The following is a 22549-nucleotide window of genomic DNA, read 5'->3' as shown; positions in this document are numbered from 1 at the left end:
GCATGTCAGAGGCCTTCCAGGCGAAGAGGTCGGAATTATCTCTTAGGATTTTTGCCAACCCTTGTTTTAGAGTTTCCTCTAGGTTGGCTCCTATATAAGTGTTTTTCCCTTCCTCTTTACCGACCTGTATTTCCATGGTTTTTCCTCCCGGTTGTGGTCGCAACTCTTCTCTGGCCCTTGCGCCGCCGAGCTCTATTGTGTGAACTTCTCTGTTCTTTCCTCTCAGATTTAGGCTTTCATTGTAGCATTTCCTTGCCAATTTTTGGTCTCCCCTTACCGTTGCTATCCCCGCTGAGGTCGGGAATTTCATGCAGAGGTGGGGAGTGGACACCACAGCTCCGAGCCGATTAAGGGTAGCTCTGCCGATTAAAGCATTGTATGCTGACCCCACGTCGACGACTATGAAGTCTATGCTCAGAGTCTTTGATTTTTCCCCTTTTCCAAAAGTGGTGTGAAGGGGCAAAAATCCTAGTGTTTTTATTGGCGTGTCCCCTAATCCGTATAGGGTGTCGAGATAGGCTCTCAACTCTTTCTCATCTAACCCTAGCTTGTCGAAAGCAGGCTTGAAGAGAATGTCTGTCGAGCTTCCTTGATCTACTAGGGTTCTGTGGAGATGGGCATTTGCCAAGATCATAGTTATTACCACTGGATCGTCGTGTCCAGGGATTATTCATTGCCCATCTTCTTTTGTGAATGAAATGGTAGGAAGGTCGGGTGACTCCTCCCCGACCTGGTAGACTCTTTTAAGATGTCTTTTGCGAGAGGATTTGGTGAGTCCCCCTCCCGCAAACCCTCCTGAGATCATATGGATATGTCTTTCTGGAGTCTGCGGTGGTGGGTCCATATCATCTCGCTTTCTCTTCCCATGACTGTCCGACCTTTCTATGAGATATCTATCAAGCCAACCTTCTCTGGCCAGCTTTTCTATCACATTTTTAAGGTCGTAGCAGTCGTTTGTGGAGTGACCATATATTTTATGGTACTCACAGTAATCGCTGCGGCTCCCCCCTTTTTTATTTTTAATGGGTCTAGGGGGTGGCAGTCTTTCAGTGTTGCAAATCTATCTGTATACATCCACTATAGAAACTTTCAGGGGAGTATAAGAGTGATATTTCCTTGGCCTCTCGAGACCGAGCTCTTCCTTTTTCTTGGTTTCCCTTTCCCTCTCTTTTGTTGAGGGAGGGGCCCCAGGTCGCCAGCTCAGGTCTCTCAATTTGGCATTTTCCTCCATATTGATGTACTTTTCAGCTCTTTCTTGTACATCACTTAGAGAAACGGGGTGTCTTTTAGATATGGACTGTGAGAAGGGACCTTCTCTGAGTCCATTGACTAACCCCATTATGACTGCCTCTGTGGGCAGGTCTTGAATCTCCAAACATGCTTTGTTGAACCTTTCCATATATGCTCGTAAAGGTTCTCCGACCTCCTGTTTTATTCCCAGGAGGCTCGGTGCATGTTTCACTTTGTCTTTCTGGATTGAGAACCTCATCAAAAACTTCCTTGAGAGGTCTTCAAAGCTAGTAACTGACCTCGGGGGGAGGCTGTCAAACCACTTCATCGCTGCTTTTGATAGAGTGGTCGGAAAAGCTTTGCATCGCGTAGCATCGGAAGCATCAGCTAGATACATCCGACTTTTGAAGTTACTTAGGTGATGCTTTGGATCCGTGGTTCCATCGTAGAGGTCCATGTCAGGGCTTTTGAAGTTTCTCGGAACCTTTGCTCTCATTATGTCCTCGCTAAAAGGATCCTCCCCACCTAAAGGCAGTTCTTCTTGTTCATCACGGGAGTTACGACCTTTGAGGGAGGATTCTAACTTTAAGAGTTTTCTTTCCAACTCTTTTCGTCGTTCCATCTCCTCTTTAGGCTCCTTTCGGTTTCCTTTTGCCGCTCCCACTCTTGTTCTAACTGTTCCAGGCGGCTGTGGACTAACCCCATGAGTTCAGTTACGTGGGATGGTCTTCCTTTTTTCTGACTCGCGCCCTTCTGAGGAGTTTACCTTCGGGTTTTTTACCCCGGAGGTGCCTTCTCTATGCTGATTATCCACTTCCTGGTGGAGGGCGAGGTCCACATCGTTATTGCCTGTGTCCAGATTCTCATGCTCAGAATCTGTCTCCACATGGCCTTCTTCGTGGGATCTGTCCGCCATCGATGGATGATCTCTCGAGTCCCCGGCAACGGCGCCAATATTACGGTGGGTAACCGGAGATTAATAGATTAGATGACGTTGGTTGGCCCAATCGCCCGCGGATGGTAGTCTCCGAGCTGGTTCGCACGCTGGAGCCTCCTTCCGACTTGTGTGCGTGAGTGAATGGGGGGTGGTACCTGCAAAGACACTCCGATACCTAAGTTAGCAAGGGTGTTAGCAGGTCTAGAGAGTATTGGGCTTAGAGATACCTGAGGGGTGTCAGTGTATTTATAGTGGTGAGCCAATAACCACCGTTGGAGTAGTGCCATATATTTTGGGGGTTAACCGTCCCTCTATCTTAGGAAGGTTAAGATATGGCTTGATGAAGCGGTTAGAGAGATTTTAGGGGCGGTTACTCATTTAAATGAGTGTTTATCCGCCAGCTAACCTCATGTCCGACTTCTTCGCAGTGAGTCGTAGTCAACACCGACTTCTCATATGAAGGTCGGTGCTTAACTAGGCTTAATTCTTCGGATTAGGCCTTTCTATTTGGACCTGGGCCTTTATCATTGGGCCAGGGTATGAACACTATTATAACCAGATGATTATTCTACTAGATTTGATTATTCTTATAATTGATTATTTAATTGAAAATTCTATGAAAAAAAAATACACAAATACAGAAAAATTGATTTAGTAAATATGTAACATTTTTTATTTAAGAATTTAAAATTTATGAATTTGTAAAATTTGCTTACGTTAGATTTGAATTATGAAATCTATTTTTAAGTTACGTATGATTTAGTTTTAATTCATTCTAAATTGTGATGTAATATATATTTACAAGAAAAAGTCTAAGAAATCAACAATTTTTGTATTTTGTGACTAGCACTTAACCATTAAAAGAAAAGTGAGTGATCTCCCACCATTGGATGTAAGGCTGCGTTTGTTTCTGAGAACAGGACAGGACAAGACATTAAGAATAGGACAGAACAAGACACTGATGGACAGAGACACAAAATTGTGTTCTTGTATTCTATTTGGTGATAAACTAGAACAAATTATGAGAATCTAATTTATTCTCATCTTTTTCATTCAAAAAATTTGAGATGAAAAATATAGTAATAAAAAAAAACAATTATGAAAAATTAACAAAAAATAATGAAAAATAAGTTGTGTCCTTTGTTAGTGTCTCTGTGTCCTTCCTGTCAGGATGGACACAAAATACACTAATTCAGTGTCTCTAGACACACTGTCTTTGTCCATGTCTCCTCTGCCAAACATGATTTTGTGTCTCTGTGTCCATGTCTCAGTGTCCTGTCTCTGTAAACAAACGCAGCCTAATATCACACCATTAAAAATACTATTAATGACTAATTAATGGTTATAAAATATAAAAGTTGTTGATCCCCTATCACTCCTCTATTTACAAATGGTGAATGGCATTTATGATCTGTTACGGTTCTATGAATTACGACTTGCATCTTCCTTTGAAGTTCAAGTAAAAACCTAGTTAACGGGTTAGTTTTTTTTTCACTAGAAAAATCAATAGAATCATTGCGTTATCAATTAGCAAGATGGCTATTGAAGCCAACTGCACATGAAAAACAATGCTATGAATTGTGGTGGTGGTTACATATGAATAAATTCAGTTCAACGATCAACAGCTGCTAAAGTTGAAAATATCATACCTAAAATCTTAAATTATATACATATATGCTGGATGGAAAACATTCTATCGTAAATCAACCACAAGAAGCCGCATCTTCTCTGAGTCTATCACTCAAAGACAACCTTCAAAGGAACTCAACTGGGTGGTGAAGGGAATTCTGCACAGTTCTACCGATCCTAATGGCCTCTTATTATCCTGAACAGTTGCAAGTGATTTGAATAATGATAATCTTGACGAAAGTTTAAAGCATAATTATATAATAATGAATAAGGGGACAAACCACTATCTTGGCTCTCTGGCCCCGGAAAAATTATAATTTTGACAGAATAACCCCTCAATAAGAAAAGGCACATGTGTCGTCCCAAAGATCACGAATGCCTTTCTTTTATTCAAGGACTATTTTGTCGAAAAAAATATTTCCAGTACCCTCAACTTATGAAGAATGCTTTATAACTTGCCTTCCCAATCGAGTCAACTCAGGTTCTTCCAGTAGCATAGCTTGGAGTGGCTTCATGTCGATTCCTTTATCACCAGAGCTGCAATAATCACAAGGTATGTAATTTCTGTCATTAATGAAATAGTAGCAGTTATAAGTTGTATGTGCAAACATGCGAGTTTTGGGAAAGTTAAGTGATCCGTTGAATATCCTCGCTATCTAGTCATTTTTGCACAAACATTAATTCTTGGTGATTTCTAATTCCAGTAATAAATAGGGTATTAGGACCAAATTGAGGCTTAAGTATAGTTCATATTTATCATGGAAATGTTGAAAATGCATTGTAAATTTCAAGGCACCCTTGTACCAAGTAAATTCAGCCACTGATTTCGAATACTCGGCATAAATGAGCAACAGAATGAAAATGCATGGAAATGAAAACCAACCACACATAATTGTTATGGTCAGGTCCATAAGTTTCCCTCTTAAATGGGAATCCATCAAATCTACCCCAAACTTCCCTACTGAGTATTAATCTAACGAATTTTCGCAAGCTTTAGAAACATGCCAACAAAAGTTCAGTTAAATAGCATAGAATCAAGAACTAAAGCTTACCCAAAAACACGATCCACCGAGAGTAGCCTGTGGTGAAGTTTGTAATCATTGCCAACATATGTGACAATTAGGCTACCTGCATCTGGGTGGGGCCAGCTTCTTGAGGTGGGGAATCTCAATACAAATGTACCTGGTTCTTGAAGTCCTGTGGGACCTTGAAGCGAAGCTTCTGCTTCCTCCTTAGTTATGAATCCTTCTATCCACTTAGGTGATGTAGAATTCCAGATAGGGTTTATCCGCTCCTTTGAAATTATGTAAGCCACAGGGTACAACCAGCACCATAACTTCTCAAAGTTTTCTTGGGCTAAATACTCTTGACATCCAGCAATAACTCTTAGAAGCTCTAGGTCCTGCAACAATTATAAAATTTCTTAGAAAAATTAAAAACAAAAAATGACCGCTAATAACTCATATCTCTTTCTAATTTTTCAGTGCACAGAACTGGAAAGGCCTAGCTCTACCATAAGATATTAGCCCAATATGGCAATAATTTTCAATAAAGAGGATAATGCAAAAACCTAGAATACTTGGACATATATTATTTATAGGATTTCACGGTTTTGGAACCAAAATGTGAAAAACTGATGACATGCCCCCATAATGCCAATTACATATCTTTGCTGCACAAAAGATTTACAAACGAAAGCAACAATTGGAGAGGAAGTTAATATGGTTTAAAGCAGCAAGAAGTATGACAAAACAATGACAGCAACATTCCTTCATAGTAATTTAAGTATAATAATCTATACATATTTTATGAAAATTCTTATTGCTTCTGCAAGAGCTCAAATATCATGCATATGCTTATTTTGGTTTTAGAATTTCGAAAATAGATTTAGGTTTTCATTTACTGGAGTGGATCCTTTCAATTTTTTATCCTCGATTGTTTGGTAAAGTATGATCTTTTACCATCCAATATCTTCTCTTATATGTTTTCTCTTGGTCCCACTTAAAGAATGTAAGATGAAAGATCACACTTAACCAAACAATTGAGAAAAAAAATTGAGAGGATCCATTCCCTTCATTTACCATTCGTATTCATAGTTTGCTTCATGAATTCCTTGAAACAGAAATATCATCTAAAATAGTTGAAAGTAAACAGCAGCAACATGTTATCACAACTGTTAGTGATTTCATGGGCAGTAACAAAAGAAACGACCTGATGTGAGAGAGATCGCGAACTGCAAGAAGCAATCTTCATGAATTGCTCTTCAATCTCATATACTGCACTCTCCCAAGGAACGTGGTTGTTGTTTGGAGACATCACCTTCCAAAGATTAGTTCCATCTTCCACCAATTTTTTGGCAATTAATATTTGATTTCTGATTTACAGATCAAGCAAGTAGTTAAAAAGGAATAGGCATGATAAATTACAATAAAGACAAGCGATTATGTTGAATAATACTAGAAGAAAATTGGTACACTTTGTTTAGAAAGTCAAAATACATGGATAGAAGAATGCCGGAATACAATCTGTTAGGAAAGAAAGATCAATTTTAATAGAGTGAGCTGAGTAAAGAATCTACAAGAGTCTAGAAGCTGTTAAGGCAATTATACAATTGCCAGGTAGGATAGATTCCCTAACAGCCCCTAACTAAAGTATGTAAGGACTTCTCTACCCTCTTCAACTAGTGTGCTGAACACTCTTTTCTCACTTGTGTATATAAGTACTGGTTCAGTACTCTCTCTCCCTCTCCCTCCCTCTTTCACCTTTCTCTTCTTTGAATTCTCAAACTCTATTATGGTATCAAGAGCTTCTGATTGCAAAAGCATCGATTCTCCTCCATCGCCTCTGCTAATGAATCCGCCAACACCGACTGATCCTCCTCATCTGCCTCTGTGTCCTCTTCCCAATCGTTCTCTCCGACTTGGTGATCAAAACTTTCTCTGGCGCAGCCAAATTCTCTCTGCGATCAAGAGCAATCGTCTCTTCAGCCTCATCGATCGGTTTGCTATTCAGCCTCTTAAGATGCTCTCCACAATGAAATCTCAAGTGCATACGAATTTCACACTAGTGGTTAATTGCAAATTTTCATGGCAAGCGTGGGAGAAGCTCCTACTTTGCGTCAGAAACAAGAGCGCACGTCCAGCAACTCAAAGCTGAGTTAAGGTAAGGGGTGCTAATGCAATTATATAACACTACATCAATAATAACCTTACCTATGGTGTGAACATCCTGAATAAAGTGACACATGATGGGCCAACTCTGAAATTTCTTTCTTTGAGGCCAAGGATGCAATCTCCTTAAGCATCAGCGATCTCTCAGCTAAGCCAGCCAAGCAGTACTTAAAAACAGTCATGTCAGATATTGGATATCTTCTACTTGCTACATTATTTGAAGGTGAATTTCTCTCCCCTATACTCTCTGAATCAGACAGAGTCTCATATGCCTCGTAGTTAGCAGGTGTGCCATACAAGCCAGTTGTAAGCCCATTCTCAACCTAATTCACAGTAAATTTGCCGTGATATTCAATAATTAGTAAAAGGAAAATCACATTAAGAAAAGAGCTATTTAAGATAAATCTCACACACGATTTTAAGACAACTATCCAAAAGAGACAATTTAAGACAAATATCCTAAAGAGATAATTAAAAGAAAAATCACCTAAACTTCCTAGTGTCTATTTTTCAATAACTTTTTTTTTTCAATGAAGTTGTATCAGTATAAACCAAATTTAGAAGTACATTTAGGTCATTTTTCAAAATGTTTTGGAGAATAAGAGAATATATAGATTGTTTCAAAAATGTTTTGGAGGATAAGAGAATATATAGCTTGTTGTCAATGGAAAAAAATATTATAATAATAATAAATAAAAAATTATTAGATAGAGATAAGGATAAACAACCAAAATCGCACCAGATTTTTGGAAACGCTAACAAAAATAACCCTCATTTTTTAAAACGACAAAAATGTCCTTAAAATATTATAAAACGCAACAAAAATAACCAAAAATAATATCATTTTTTTATAAGTAGCAAACGACTTTTGTATTTGACAAACCGCTTATGCATTTGATCCAAATTTGTAGGAATATTTGAATAACTATTGAGAAAGTATACACACAAAAAATCGGATAATAATTCGATTTCTAGAAAAAAAAATATTTTTTAAAAGTGTTATTGGTCATTTATAAAAAAGAATCGCAAAAAAATCTACTTAGAATAAAATTATCAAATTTAAAGGATAAAATGGTCTCGCTTTTCTAATCATACTTGCAAAAAGCCGCATCAAAATCCAATTTCTAAAGCACTTTTTGAGAATATATATTTAACGTTGGATATTTTGTTGCGTTTCAAAATCTTTTGAGGACATTTTTGTCCTTAACAAAAGTGAGATTTTTTTATAAGCATCTTCGAAAATTGGGTATGAATTTTGTAGTTTACACTAGAAATAACTTAAAATTGGTTGGGGTAAACCAGCAAAATTGCACCCGAAATATCTTGATGCTGACAAAAATGTTACCGAATTTTGTTATCGATAAAAATATCGTCAAATAATTTGAAAACGTGCCAAAAATGCTCAACCGCAATTAGAAACCTACTCCGTTAACAGAAAATCGTGACGTGACTCATTTGTTAATGTCAGAGTTTCACATGTCATATATGAAACTCCGTTTGCCACATCACTGTTTTCCTTTAACGATGTTTTAATTCACGAGTGTGTATTTTTGTCACATTTTTAAATAATTTAAGGATATTTTTGTCGATAACAAAATTGGAGGCATTTTTGTCAGCGACAAAATAATTTGGTAGATTGTTGGTTATGAATTAATTTTAACTTAAAATTGTCCTAATTAAAAATTGGTCCAAAACAATTTTCTTGATTATCAAGCAACATTTATCCAAAATCTAGGCCCATTGCACACAGATGTTTGGTTTTTAGAGGTCGCTAAATAGGCTTGGATTGACAAAGGAAACAGACAAGCCACCTGATTAGTAGTCCGGGCATGAGAATTACATTCCTCGTCAGGTTGCTCTACGTTGGTGTCAGCCTTCACTGATACAGATATCTTGTCATGTCCAAATCTGAATCGCTTCGTTAATGGATTAGATTTTGCCTCACAAACAGGATGCTGATGTTCAAAGGATGCATCATCCATTCCTGAAGATTGGATTAAATTATGCTTAGCAAGACCAGGTGACCTTTTCCACACCAGGGTAGACAATCGGGTATTACGACTCCTGGAGATGCATCGAATTGGACGGGAGAGTGCCTCAAAAAAAGGATAATTCCCTAATTTTGGAACACAGAATTTGATGAGGAACAACCTGTTATCACACTTGGATGAAAGCTGGCAAATGGAAACATAGTTAGTGATGGTGCCAAACTGCCAAAGAATATCAGAACTTAATTGGAGAGTCATGTATGACACCTTGAATTTGAGTCAACATATTCTTATATTTCATGGCATTGTAATTGATGTCAACAAGGCAAGTACAATCACATTAATCTCTCTAACATATACCATCTTTTTAGTTCAGGATATGATCAAATTAAACATTTTAATTCAGAACTGTTTCAAATGCACAACAGTTTAGAGGAGAGAAGGAGGGGGGGGGGGATCAAACTGTTAACCAAAGGAATGACAACATATGCGAATTATGAAATCACATGGCATGACACCTTGAAGACTGCCTCACAGTGTAGCACAACGCCATTTTCCGATAAAACAATGTGGCAGCTCAAATACAATGTACAGAAGTATCTTTTAATAGTAGACAGTAGTGTGTTCAGCAATGGGATTTCTCATTAATGTTTTACAGGAATTTGTCCATGTTACTTTGTTGTATGAGTCAGGTGCCCGTGTATGTCAGTTGCAACAGGAAAAATAAAGGCATCATTTTAGGTGATAGCAACTAGCATAAGTATGAAGATAGTCCCATTGATGAAAATATTGGGTATTTTCCTCTCGAAATAAAATTTGCTTCTCATGTAATTATCAAATGGAATATTGGGCAAGAGCTGGAAAATGTACAGAAGGGATAGCATAAGCCAAGATTGTATGTGGTGATATCTTTACCTGAGATATCTTCAGCTTAAAAGATGCACGGCCCAGTAAAAGTTTACTCGGTCTTTCATAAGAAGGAAATTCAATTCCATCATAGCTAGCCAAAATGGGTGCTTCTTCATCAATTGTATTCTCCACTGGTGCCCGCGTGTCAGCATACAAAAGTGAAGCATAAACCTGCTAACATCATCAACAAAGGATAATGTTAATACCAAAAAGCGTCCCTCTCTTCTAAGTGAAGAGCACTAACTTGTTCAGCATTAACACCAGCACACAAACCTCATTCTCCTTATCAACAGGTTGGCCAAAAACATCTAATAGTACAACGTCCAAAGAGAAGTTCCTACGACAAGATGCCTGTACCAAAATAAAGAAAGGCAAAATTGTTTCCAAAGTTTCAACGAAAAAAAATAGCAATTAATTTGTTCCATACTAGACAGGTTCATTATCAGGAAAGAAAAAATGTAAATATTAACAGTTGAAGTTTCAGGATTAACATTATGCATGCTAGTGGCTTGCAATAAATAATGCAGTCAATCTACATGACCAGATAGCTGTACAAAAATGGCAAGCATTTGTTTTATCTCATTGGAAAAATGTTGTGCTATTATACATATGCACGAGATTTTCACCAAAACCAAAACTAGTAAATATTAATCGTCTCTTAGTAACCTAGAATAACTATGAGACAAATGTTCACTTTTGACTAATCAAGTTAACACTCATGAACTCAAGCTTATGCTAGATACAACAACAACTACTAACCTTTTCATAATAACTAAGGTTAGCCACATGGATCAAATGATGCCGTATTACTTTGTCATAAATCATATATATGTAACCTCTGATAATAATTTCTTCCAAGGTTTTCTTGGGTCACTCTCTGCGTCCAGCTACCAAACTCTTTTATCTCATCCACATTCCTAATAGGAGCCTCAACAGGTTTTCTTCAAACATTTTCATACCACTCTAAACTTTTGCTAGGTATCAATAAAGATCACATGTCACTAAACTTTGCTAGGTATGAATAAGATCACATGTTGTTGACTAGATCAAATCAAAATCAAATTCCTAATTCCTTTCATGAATCTTTTATGTAAATAGAATTAATTATAAATCTTTTCCTTTTTTAGTTTAGCTTAATTTTAGGGATTTTATGATTAGAAATCTTTCTTTTATTTTAGGCTAGTATTTTTCCCTTCTTTCCTATTTTCTAGTTATTTCTATTTCTGTAATTCCTCTATAAAGAAGCTGATTCCCTGTATATTTGATAATATAACATATTCAAACACTTCAACTTGGTATTAGAGCAAGATCTCTGCACTGTGCCTCTGATTTATAGCTATGGCTGACAGTTCCTCAGTCATTAATCCTGAACAGAAGGAGAACACTATTCCTACTCCATCAGATTTCAAATCTGAGCAACGGGTACTAGTTAGTGGTGACTCTCATTCAGTTCAGATCACCACATTTCGACTCAATGGGTTAAACTATCTTAGGTGGTCTCAATAAGTTCAGATGTATATCCGTGGAAGAGGGAAGATTGGATATCTCACCGGTGAGCAAAGCCAACCTAACATCACTGACCCGCAATATAATGTGTGGGATACCGAAAAGTCTATGGTGATGACATGGTTGGTGAACTCAATGGAGGAGGATATCAGCAGTAACTACATGTACTATACCACTGCCAAAGAATTGTAGGATAGTGTCAAGGAGATGTACTCTGATCTTGGGAATAAATCCCAGATTTATGAACTTACTCTAAAAGCTAGAGAAATTCAACAAGGAAGTGACAATGTCACCAAATATTTCCACACATTGAAGCGGGTGTGGCAGGATCTTGACCACTTCAATAACTACAAGTGGAATTCAGCCGCTGATGCCAAACACCACCAACAAACAGTGGAAGAAGGGAGGATATTCCAGTTTCTTGCAGGCCTTAACGTGGAGCTAGATGAAGTTCGTGACAGAATTATTGGAAGAGCAATCCTATCCTCCATTAGAGAAGTATTTGCTGAAGTTAGAAGAGAGGAAACTCGTAGAGCTGTGATGATGGGGAAAGGCAAGACTGAACATACTTCTTTGGAGTCTAATGCACTCTTAGTGGCACTTGCTACACTTAAAAGTTCATCAAATCAGAAGCATCCCTCCAATCTTTGGTGTGACCACTGCAATAAACCTCGTCACACCCGAGAAACCTATTAGAAGATTCATGAAAAACCAACACATCTTAAAGACAGCAAACCTAGTCCCAAAATACGCTCTACCCCAACTGCTCATGAGGCTGAAAAATCATCATTGAGTAAGGAACAGGTTGAGCAGCTCATAAGGCTGTTAAATTCCAGTTGTGTCTAGTACTCCTAGTGGTTCTTTGGCTCAAACAGGTAATTTTAGTATTCCTATGTCCCTTAACTGCACTTCAAACTTAAATGCACCATGGATTGTCGATTCAGGTGCATCTGACCATATGACCAGCCTCTCCCCTTTATTTAAAACTTATTCTCCTTGCTTTGAAAATGAGAAAATTAGAGTTGCTGATGGTAGTTTTTCATCTATTGCCGGAAAAAATACAATTAAACTGTCCAAAAATATTGACCTAAGAAATGTTCTACATGTACCAAAGCTTTCTTGTAATCTTCTCTCTATTAGTAAAATCTACAATGATTCCAATTGTGCTGTGACATTCTTTGACACTCATGGTATTTTTCAGGACCTGACCTCGGGGAAGATGATTGGCAGTGCTAAGATGATGGATGGGCTTTATCATTTTGGGGATATCTCGGAGGATACAATAGCTCAAGGATTTAGTGGTATAAGTTCTATGTCAAATAATGCTCTGGCACAATAGACTAGGACACCCTAGTTTTCCATATCTCAAACATTTGTTTCCAAGTTTGTTTAAGAATATTGATTCTTCCTTACTTAAATGTGAAAGTTGTATTCGTTCAAAGAGTCATAGAGCTCCTTATTACTCTCAAACTTATCATACATCTAAACATTTCCACTTGATTCATAGTGATGTATAGGGTCCATCGAAAATAACAACTCAATTCAGTATTTTTCAACATTGGTAGAAACACAATTTGACACAAAAATTTTAATAGTAAGAACTGATAATGGCACTGAATACTTTAATAAAAATCTTGGTGAATTTCTTCAAAAAAAAGGTATTCAACATCAATCTACATGTCCCAATACACCCCAACAAAATGGCATTGCTGAAAGGAAGAATAAACATCTTGAAGTAGCACGTGCCATTATGTTTGAGGGTAATGTTCCAAAGTATTTATGGGGAGATGCTGTCCTAACAACAGCCTATCTCATAAATCGAATAACCACACGTTGTTAAATTACTGCACATCATTGGATACTTTCAAAAAGAATTTTTCAGCATGTAGGTTGCACTCTGACTTACCTTTAAAAGTTTTTTGTTGCACTATGTTTTTACATACACCTTCATATCGAAGTAAACTTGATCCAAGGGCCAAAAAATGCATTTTTATTGGCTATTCTCCAAGTCAAAAGGGTTATAAATGTTTCAATCCACACACCAAGAAATTTCATGTGAGCATGGATGTTTTTTGGAACATGAAATATTTTTTCAGAAAAATTCTCTTCAGGGAGAGAGTCTAAGAGAAGAAAATTTTTTGCATGAACGTTTACCCACTCCTATCTTACATATTGAAGATGCAACTTTCACTAATCAAGTAAATTCTAAAACAATTGCAAAACAAGATTTGGAAACCAATTCTGAAATTGTGCCAGAATTAGTTGGAATCCAAACAGGAAAAAAAATACCACAATCAGAAAAGGAACTTCGGTGTTATGTTCGGAAATATCCCAAGACTAGAGACCAACCTATCATCTCTACACCAACCCAATCTGAAAACCCGGAAGACAGCCCAACTGTAGTACTTCAGGAACTTCCAGGTAAATCTGAAATTGTCACTTCTAATAATAACTTGCCAATAGCCCTTAGGGAAGAAACCAGAACCTGCACCAAAAAGGTACTCAAAACCAGCACCAACCATCCTATTTCCAATTATGTCTCTTACCAAAATCTCTCTCAAAAACATCGAACTTTTACTTCTAAAATTACAAATCTGTTTGAATCTAAGAACATAGAGGAAGTACTAGATGATCCCAACTGGAAATTAGCAGTGATGGAAGAGTGGCATGCACTCAAGAAGAATGAAACTTGGGAGATTGTAGATCTGCCACAGAATACAAAATTGGTTGGCTGCAGGTGGGTTTTTACCATCAAGTGCAATGCTGATGGAAGCATAGAGGGGTATAAGGCTAGGTTAGTAGCTAGGGGATATACACAAACCTATGGCGTAGACTATCGAGAGACTTTTGCTCCAGTTGCCAAATTCAGCTCTATGCGGATTCTCTTATCTCTTGCTGCAAATTACAATTGGCCTTTACATCAATTGGATATAAAGAATGCTTTCCTGAATGGGGAGCTAGAGGAAGAGGTGTTCATGAAACTTCCACCTGATTTGAGACTGAACTAGGGAGGAATAAAGTGTGCAAACTAAAGAAATCTTTCTATGGATTGAAACAATCCCCAAGAGCCTGGTTTGAACGACTTGGAATGGTGGTGAAAGAACTTAGTTATACTCAGCCAAGCTGACCATACACTTTTCTATAAACATTCAGCAGCTAATAAAACTGTCATCTTAATTGTATATGTGGATGACATTATTCTGACAGGTGATGATTTTTTGGAGCTAAAAAACTTGAAGGAAAAACTTGCCAAAGCATTTGAAATCAAAGAACTTGGCTCATTAAAATACTTCCTTGGAATTGAATTTGCAAGGTCTAAGGAAGGCATTTTTATGAACCAACGAAAGTACATCCTAGATCTTTTAAAAGAGACGGGATTACTTGGTTGTAAACCTGCTGAAACACCTATAGAGCCTAACCTGAAATCGAAGCCAGCTGAACCAGGAAATGTAATGGACAAAAGGAGATATCAACGGTTGGTAGGGAGGCTAATCTATTTATCCCATACACGCCCGGATATAGCCTTTGCTGTGAGCATGGTAAGCCAATTTATGCATTCACCTGGTCAAGAACACATGGATGCTGTCTTTAAAATCTTAAGGTACTTGAAAAGGTCGTCTGGGAAAGGGTTACTCTACTAAAAGCATGGACATCTTCAAGTAGAAGCTTATACAAATGTGGATTGGGCTGGGAATGTCATGGATAGAAGGTCAACATCTGGGTATTGTACTTTTGTTGGTGGAAACTTGGTTAGTTGGAGGAGTAAAAAACAGAGTGTTGTGGCACGAAGTAGTGCAGAAGCTGAGTTTAGAGCAGTGGCTCATGGAATATGTGAAGCACTATGGGTAGAGAAAATCCTACAAGAACTAAAAGTTTCCATTTCTCTACCAATGAGGTTGTATTGTGACAACAAATCTGCAATTTCCATTTCTCATAATCCAGTGTTGCATGATAGAACTAAACATGTTGAAGTTGACAAGCATTTTATCAGGGAAAAGATTGAAAGAAGACAGATATGCATCTCATATATTCCAACCGCGGAACAATTAGCAGATGTTCTAACTAAAGGATTACCCAAGAAGACTTTTGATAGCATAATAAGCAAGCTGTCAATGAATGATATCTTCAAGCTAGCTTGAGGGAGAGTGTTGACTAGATCAAATCAAAATCAAATTCCTAATTCCTTTCATGAATCTTTTATGTAAATAGAATTAATTATAAATCTTTTCCTTTTTTAGTTTAGCTTAACTTTAGGGATTTTATGATTAGAAATCTTTCTTTTATTTTAGGTTAGTATTTTTCCCTTTTTTCCTATTTTCTAGTTATTTTTATTTCTATAATTCCTCTATAAAGAGGCTTATTCCTTGTACATTTGATAATATAACATATTCAAACACTTCAACTCATGTCATTTGACATTTTTCTCCCCATGAATGATCCCACATTTATGCATGTTTTTGGTAACATAAATTTGTCACAACTCAGCAAACTTGCCCACGTAGTGTTTGATACTCATCATTATGTTCAATTTTAAAGTTTCTCCCTCCTGCCCCCCCCCCCCCTCCCCTCTCTTCTTCTTTTTCTTTTGGAGCCAAATAAAAAACAAACAAGGAACAATGCTAAAACCAGTACCTGCACCTAGGGAAAAACAAACACACACAGAATTGAATGGGATGAATTAATATGATTACACCCTAAACTGTATATTATTGAATAAACTAGTGCAGAAAATGAAAAGGAAAACAAGGAACAATGGGCTGAGATTTGGAAGCCAGCCTCTCTCGCAAGTCTATTTTGTTTCCTTCTAACTGAATTCCTACCCTCTCCAATTCCTAGCTCCTCAAATACTCTCCTCCTACTCTCTCTCTCTTGATCCTGACGGTATCATGCTTTCTCACCTCCTTTCGCACTGCCCTCCTTGTGCCAGGTGGCAAGTTAGTTACAACAGTCTCTCTTCTTTCACTCTTTCCCTTCTTACCCCTAAGCCTACTTCTTCTTGTGTAATGAAAAGGCAGTGGATTAATCTTCTCTTGTCAGCTATTATTTCCTCCCTCACTTGGTTCCTCTACTGCTCTAAGGTGTGTGAAATATTCATATGACTATTTTATGAATTTTATGACATGAACATTTATGGTTAGGCCACCCATGATAGTTCTAAGGATATTGTTGGAAATAGAATTGACAACCTAGAAACTAGGATCAATATTGTAATTTGAGATCCCATATTAAGACAATTGTAAGCACCTTTCAAAAGACACATAAATAATGCAAGTGATATTCAAACTGAAAATATCATGCTCCCACAGGAGCATTCTTCTTATGATTCAAAACATTCAGCAGATAGATTAACAAAGTGCCTTGAACAAAACATATTCCATACCTTGCCACCAACAATGCTCCAAACACCATCACTTTCTTCTTCAATCTCAGAGGCAGATGACTCATCAATAGATAACTTTAGAGGAGGATCCTGGCATCAAACATTAGAGTTGTCAGGAAAGGAACAACTTATGTTTTATGCCTAATTCAAATACTCAGAGATATGGAAATTACAAAACTGAAATGAAATTATAGTGCCATTTCAAGGAACAAAATTATAATTACCCAATCACCTTCATATGGTGATCTTTAATAGATGAAACAGAAGGGAAAACTTGAAAATTGTACACATAACCGTGTGAAATATTTCCATCTCCACCAATATTTGCCAAAACTATTTTCCTCAAATCATTTGAACTGGGTTCCTTATTTGATGACAGCGGTTTTTCTCCAACAATCTCTCCATTAATCTGTAGTTTCATGTGATTAGGGCAAACCTGTAATGACACAGATAGCTACATCATATATGTGGAATAGCGGCCCCGGGGCGGGCCGGGGGGGGGGGGGTTGTGGAGTTAAAGAGAAAAAGAGAGACAGTGGAAAAGGATTAGTGTCTCAAAAGTAAAAGCAAGAAAAATGCCTTGTTATTTGCTAACTATTATGTGCTTTAAGGGAAGGTTTATCGTTGAGGAAATTGCAAGTCTTTTCTTTTTGTTCAACTTTGTTTACTTCTTGTTTTAATTAAATAAAGTAAACACACAACATCAAATGCAAATTGGTCAATGTCTTAACAATAATAAAATATAAGTAAAGGCAGGTCATAGTTATAGCTCACTGATGAAAAGGCTATACACCGAAGAAACATGCAATATATTGGACACAACACAATCCTCAAGTAATCATAGAAGATACCTCACATCCAATGTGAACCCAATTTTGCAATGGAAACTCAAAATCTACAGTTGCATATGCAACTTCCGTCAAGGAATTGATATTGCCAGTATCAGGAGCTTCTTCATGTAAGAGAAGAAGCGGTAGAAGATTAATTCTCTTGTGATCATTTATAACAAGGAAAGGAGCACTTTCAGAAACATCAGAGCAAACCTGCATACCAATTAGTTCATTGAACTTCAGCTTGAAGCCTTGAATTATCTAACTGAAAACTTAGAACATACACCACAATGGTAACCAAAAAGAAAAGAATCACTACTGTTAGACAAAAGCACTGGACTTGAAAGTTTTCAACCTCAGAGTTAAGTGTTCAGGTAACAGCACCAATAGTGATTTACTCTTACCTCTCCAAGACACAATATTAACGTAGCACAGTAAAAAATATTCAAACCCTTATATGTACATCATATATAACAATATCAAATTGCAAAGGTCTATTCTAAATTCCGAAAAAATACACACAGGGCAAGAGGTTTGTGGTCAGAGTTTGAAGTAGAACTGGGAGCAGAAAATTGAACTCAGAATGGGAATCGGAGATCAATTCGCAATCCACACAAATATAGCAGGGGAATACATCAAGAAAACACCAATGATGTAAATACATAAAATATAGAGAAACCACACATTAATCTAGCACATTAATTGTCAAAACAATTTAAATGTGCAGTGACAGTGAAACATGCAAGTTAAAAATTTTGCAACTTTCTTATGCTTGTGTGATTCATACAAGAAAATTGTAACAGAATATATCATATTACATTCGCAACTACTGGCCAAGGAAAACAAGGTCACCACGGTAATGATACAATTTCAAGCTAAATATCATTAAATTAAAGTAACTAATCAATAATGTTTAAGAGCTAACTTAACCCTCCTTCATATCAGGAAAAAACCAACCAATGACACAAACAACAATTCTAAAAGAACAATGCCATAACCAGAAGCGATGAAATTTTTGCCATTCTTACGAGAGAAAAAAGGCCAAAAAAAAAAAAAGAAGCACATACCTGCTGAATAATGGTAGCAGGAAATGTAGTTGAGTTGGCCAAATAAACCCAAAAGCAGAGAGAAAAAGTTCCATCCTTCACTTCAATTTCAGCTCTTAAATCCTTCAGCAGAGAGTACCCTGCATTCCCTATTGCATCCGTGAACATAATTTCTTCTTTTTTTGTTTTTGCTCTCTATAAAACTTTGGTCTCTCAAGCGTAGCCTAATTGATTGACAAATTGTGAATGAAACTGAAGTCAATGAAGATGCATTAATCAAATTTAATTGATTGTACAAAAGAAACCCAAGGTAGAAGCATTCTTTCGTAGTCACAGAGAAATTTAGCATTGTATTCTGTAATTGAGTATTTGAAGCTCCATACCAAGTAAGAAACATACTGAATTTATTCTGAATCATTTATGTTGGTCTCACCTCATATTCTTCATGGTTTGGTACAGAATTAAAGAGACAAAATGTATTTGATGTTCTATGATCATCTTAATTCATAGAGGGAAAAAAAAAACAACTGAATTGGAAGCTTATCTCAAGCTTAGTTTTGACTTTATCATGCATGTTGTGAATCCGACCGTGGCTACAAACTTGCATTAATTATATATATATATATATATATATAAAGAAAAGAAAGTATCTACACTATGTGACCTTATACCTTTTTAGAAGTTGCAGTTCTTTCGAAGTTGGAGTAACTGGACTAGCTTGTATCTGAATTTTTCCTTCTCCATCTGTTTGTACAATTGAAAAAAGCATGACTGTTGGCACATATTATGTTGATACCCTACCATCTAAATTGAGTTGCTTCATATGATTGTAGATATTATACAACAATTGCAGCCATATGACACAGCATGTATACTATGAAGGCAAAATCCAATCTTAAAGTGTACCACTTCAATAACTAACAAAATTTTGGTTAAATTATTACTTTACTTGGCTTATGATGAAAATAATCAAACAGCTTTAGACTAATAAAGACCCTACTAAATTAACTGGTCAAGAACATTTGTATCCCAGGACAACTCTTTTGTTCAACGGAAAATATCATAATTTAATCTTTCAATTTTGTCAAGTCATTGTGAAAAGAAAAGTACACCATTGGCAAGCAAGTTCTCACCCATGCAGCGTTGCCATCAATGGAACTCTCTGTATCCAAACTGTTCATATTATCATCATAAACTTAGTTATCCATGGGAAACTCATAGAATGACCAACTTATTGACTAGTCTTCTAGATAAGGGATAAAATTAGAGTTCAATCCCACTAAAGAGTGTCTGATTTCCCCTCCATCACCCCAAAACATAAACAAGTTAAAAAATAAATTAAAATTTTTTTGTTGTTGCCAAAATTTATATAGAAAGGAAACAGATTACCAAACCTATGATAGCTCACTTTCAGTTCTAAGCTCTGCAGTATCAATGTGGCCATTTCCAATTGACATTGCAAGCCCATCAAACACTTTCAATTTCTTGATCAAACCTTGATCATAAATATTCGAATTATCTAGGTACACAAACAGCTTTCTCTTTCACTAGATACGCATTAAATACTCACTCTCCAAGTAAGGAACACAGAAAAGTAAATAGAAAAGGAAGCAATAAGGAAGATGTAATTCTTTGTACTAGTATTATCAGTGATGTGTTTCTTACAAGGGAAAATAAATAGAGCCAATTGGGTCTCAATTGCTCAAGTAAGTAGGGAGAAAAGAAACCGAAGTATTGAAGAAAAATAAGAGGGATAGGGCGACCATTCACATCAACTAAACACACCCTTCCTGATACCTTATTCTCCTATTAATACCATCAACCTATTACAAAATCATCATGTCCTGGGTGGGATCCTCAAATCCTAGCACTGTGGCGGATCTCCTTGATTTCAACTTCTTTCTCCACGTGTCCACCAATAGACAATAGTCCAATACTAACGGGCATTTTCAGCTCCCGAGTTACAGAGAGGTGTGACGCTATCCAATTGAGAATAACCTTGAGTAATTACACTTCACATACATATCACAATGATATTCTAAGTTTATCATATTTATAATCCAATGATACTCTTACGTCTAATTTGACAAACGGTTAACTTGCATATCTTACTTATTGGTTTTTAACACAATAAAAAAAATCAGAACACAGAACATAACAACTCAACAATTATATGAAAATTAAAAAAGGAACAAAAGAACAAAACTATCCTCATACATTAGCAGCAAAACTAATTTCAGTTCTCAAACAATTGATTCAGCGCAAAATTAGCTTCTTAAGAGAATAAAATTAACTAAACTAAAATGAGGTGAAGAGAGAAGGACAAACCCTAACGAAGGCATGGTTGCAGTGGAGAGCGAGGAATGAGGACAGCGTGGAGGGCTGGAGGCAGCGGAAGTGAGGACGACGTGGCGGCGACTGCAGGACGTACGAGACAGGGGCGCTGTGTTGACGGCGTCTTGGCAGAGTCACAGGGAGAGCGGGTGAGAGGAGAGCGTCCGAGTGAGTGAGTGAGTGAGTGAGTGAGAGGATGAAGACGGAGAAGAAGGCAGAGACTGATTGAGAAGACGAGTTACCAAATTGCAACGGAGAGGAATAACAATGGACTTAAAGCAAGGATTTTAAAACGAAACATTGGACGGTTTTTACTTTTAAACCGAACCGGAATCAGTGGGTTATTACTGGTAATCAAAATGATATTAAGTGGGTTATTACGTGAAGTTGAGCATTGATAATTATTATATAATAATTTAATTAAATTTATTAAATTATCTAATATGATTTTTCATATTATATGCAAGTTTTTATTATCTAACTATATCCTCCTTACGAATAGATAATACTCAATTTGGTCTCTGAATTTTCATGCAAGTTTTAATTTAATCTTTAAAGTTTTAATTGCTTTTATTTAGTCAACAAACTTTGTGAACATAACTCATATTAGTTCTTGAAATAATTTTCAACTTATAAACGTTAACGGAACACTGTCATGAACAGTCGGATGCCACACTAAACTTTGTAAAATGATTAGTTTTTGCACTCAAATAACCCAAAAATAACATCATAAATAGTGTTTACTAAAATTTTACCTAATAAAATAAGTGATACGATGCCCTTTTTGAACTATTTAAATGCCAAAACCAAAATTGCATCATTTTACAAGTTTTAACTAGTCTATAACAGTGCTTCATTAACGTTTTTATACTAAAAATCGTCTCAAGGACTAATATGAGACACATTTATAAATTTTGGGGACTAAATAGAGGCAATTAAAACTTTAAGAACTAAATTGAGACTCGCATATAAGTTTAGGGACCAAATTGAATATTAACTCATTTACGACAATATTTTTTAAAAAATACTTCCAATTATCATTTAATAGAAAAAAAATTTTGTAATACCTGCTAAATATTTTTTTAATCAAGTTTTTTGTTTGAGTCTTTTTGTTGTATAATTTAGTCTATTATTACTTTTTTTTTCCTTCATGATGAGGATTTCAATAATTATTGAATTTATTATAAAAAATTGTTTTCCTCTTGTTAAAGGGTCTATTATTTTATCATTTTTCAAAAAATCAACAAATCGGGTGAATAGGTAAAAGATATTTTTTTTCCATTATTTTAACATGTACAAAAAAAAATTGTAACATATCATTTCTAATGATATTTTCAAATCGAATATTTTTTATATATCCTAACGGTCGCTTTCATTTTCTAAAATAAAATAAAATATTGTTACAAGGGATTTTTTCGATATTAATGTCTTTTTATGTTCGACTTTTGTTGATTTTTTTTAAATTCTTAACCTTCATTGTAAAAAGATAAGAAGAAGTATTGTTTTCCAAAAATATTAATGACACATTATCTTAAATAATTTTTAAATTTTTGTTCTTATTTATTTTTTTAGATTTTAATTAAATTTTTT

The 22549-nt window shown here is 36.2% G+C and overlaps 1 protein-coding gene across 2 annotated transcripts; it reads right to left on the bottom strand.

Moving 5' to 3' along the window:
- Positions 1-3670: 3670 nt before the first annotated feature.
- LOC112795566 (SH2 domain-containing protein A) lies at positions 3671-21326 on the bottom strand. 2 transcript variants are annotated; one of them, XM_025837562.3, is made up of 14 exons: positions 20954-21326; positions 19297-19369; positions 18647-18849; positions 17601-17792; positions 16982-17185; positions 16750-16839; positions 10137-10214; positions 9870-10034; positions 8778-9140; positions 7009-7289; positions 6008-6170; positions 4849-5198; positions 4256-4333; positions 3671-3992 (listed from the first exon to the last, which is right to left on the bottom strand). In XM_025837562.3, exons 3-14 carry the CDS (start codon positions 18791-18793, stop codon positions 3974-3976), a joined length of 2130 nt encoding a protein of 709 aa, XP_025693347.1. In that variant the 5' UTR covers positions 18794-18849; positions 19297-19369; positions 20954-21326; the 3' UTR covers positions 3671-3973. The 2 variants fall into 2 exon arrangements, with proteins under 2 accessions (XP_025693347.1, XP_025693346.1); XM_025837561.3 differs by having other exon boundaries at positions 9870-10037; positions 20954-21248.
- Positions 21327-22549: the final 1223 nt, after the last annotated feature.

The sequence above is a fragment of the Arachis hypogaea genome, chromosome 4 (assembly GCF_003086295.3).
Source record: "Arachis hypogaea cultivar Tifrunner chromosome 4, arahy.Tifrunner.gnm2.J5K5, whole genome shotgun sequence".
NCBI lineage: Eukaryota > Viridiplantae > Streptophyta > Magnoliopsida > Fabales > Fabaceae > Arachis > Arachis hypogaea.
This window is presented reverse-complemented; position numbering and strand designations above follow the sequence as displayed.

Bases quoted from the DNA above. Each gene is read 5' to 3' on its own strand.
- LOC112795566 (XM_025837561.3), bottom strand. From the start codon at position 18,793: ATGTTCACGGATGCAATAGGGAATGCAGGGTACTCTCTGCTGAAGGAT. The intron at 9,141-9,869 runs GTAAAGATATCA...TCCATTTGCCAG, and splicing joins TTAAGCTGAAGATATCTCAG to CTTTCATCCAAGTGTGATAA. The intron at 6,171-7,008 runs GTAAGGTTATTA...TCTGTAAATCAG, and splicing joins TCAGGATGTTCACACCATAG to AAATCAAATATTAATTGCCA.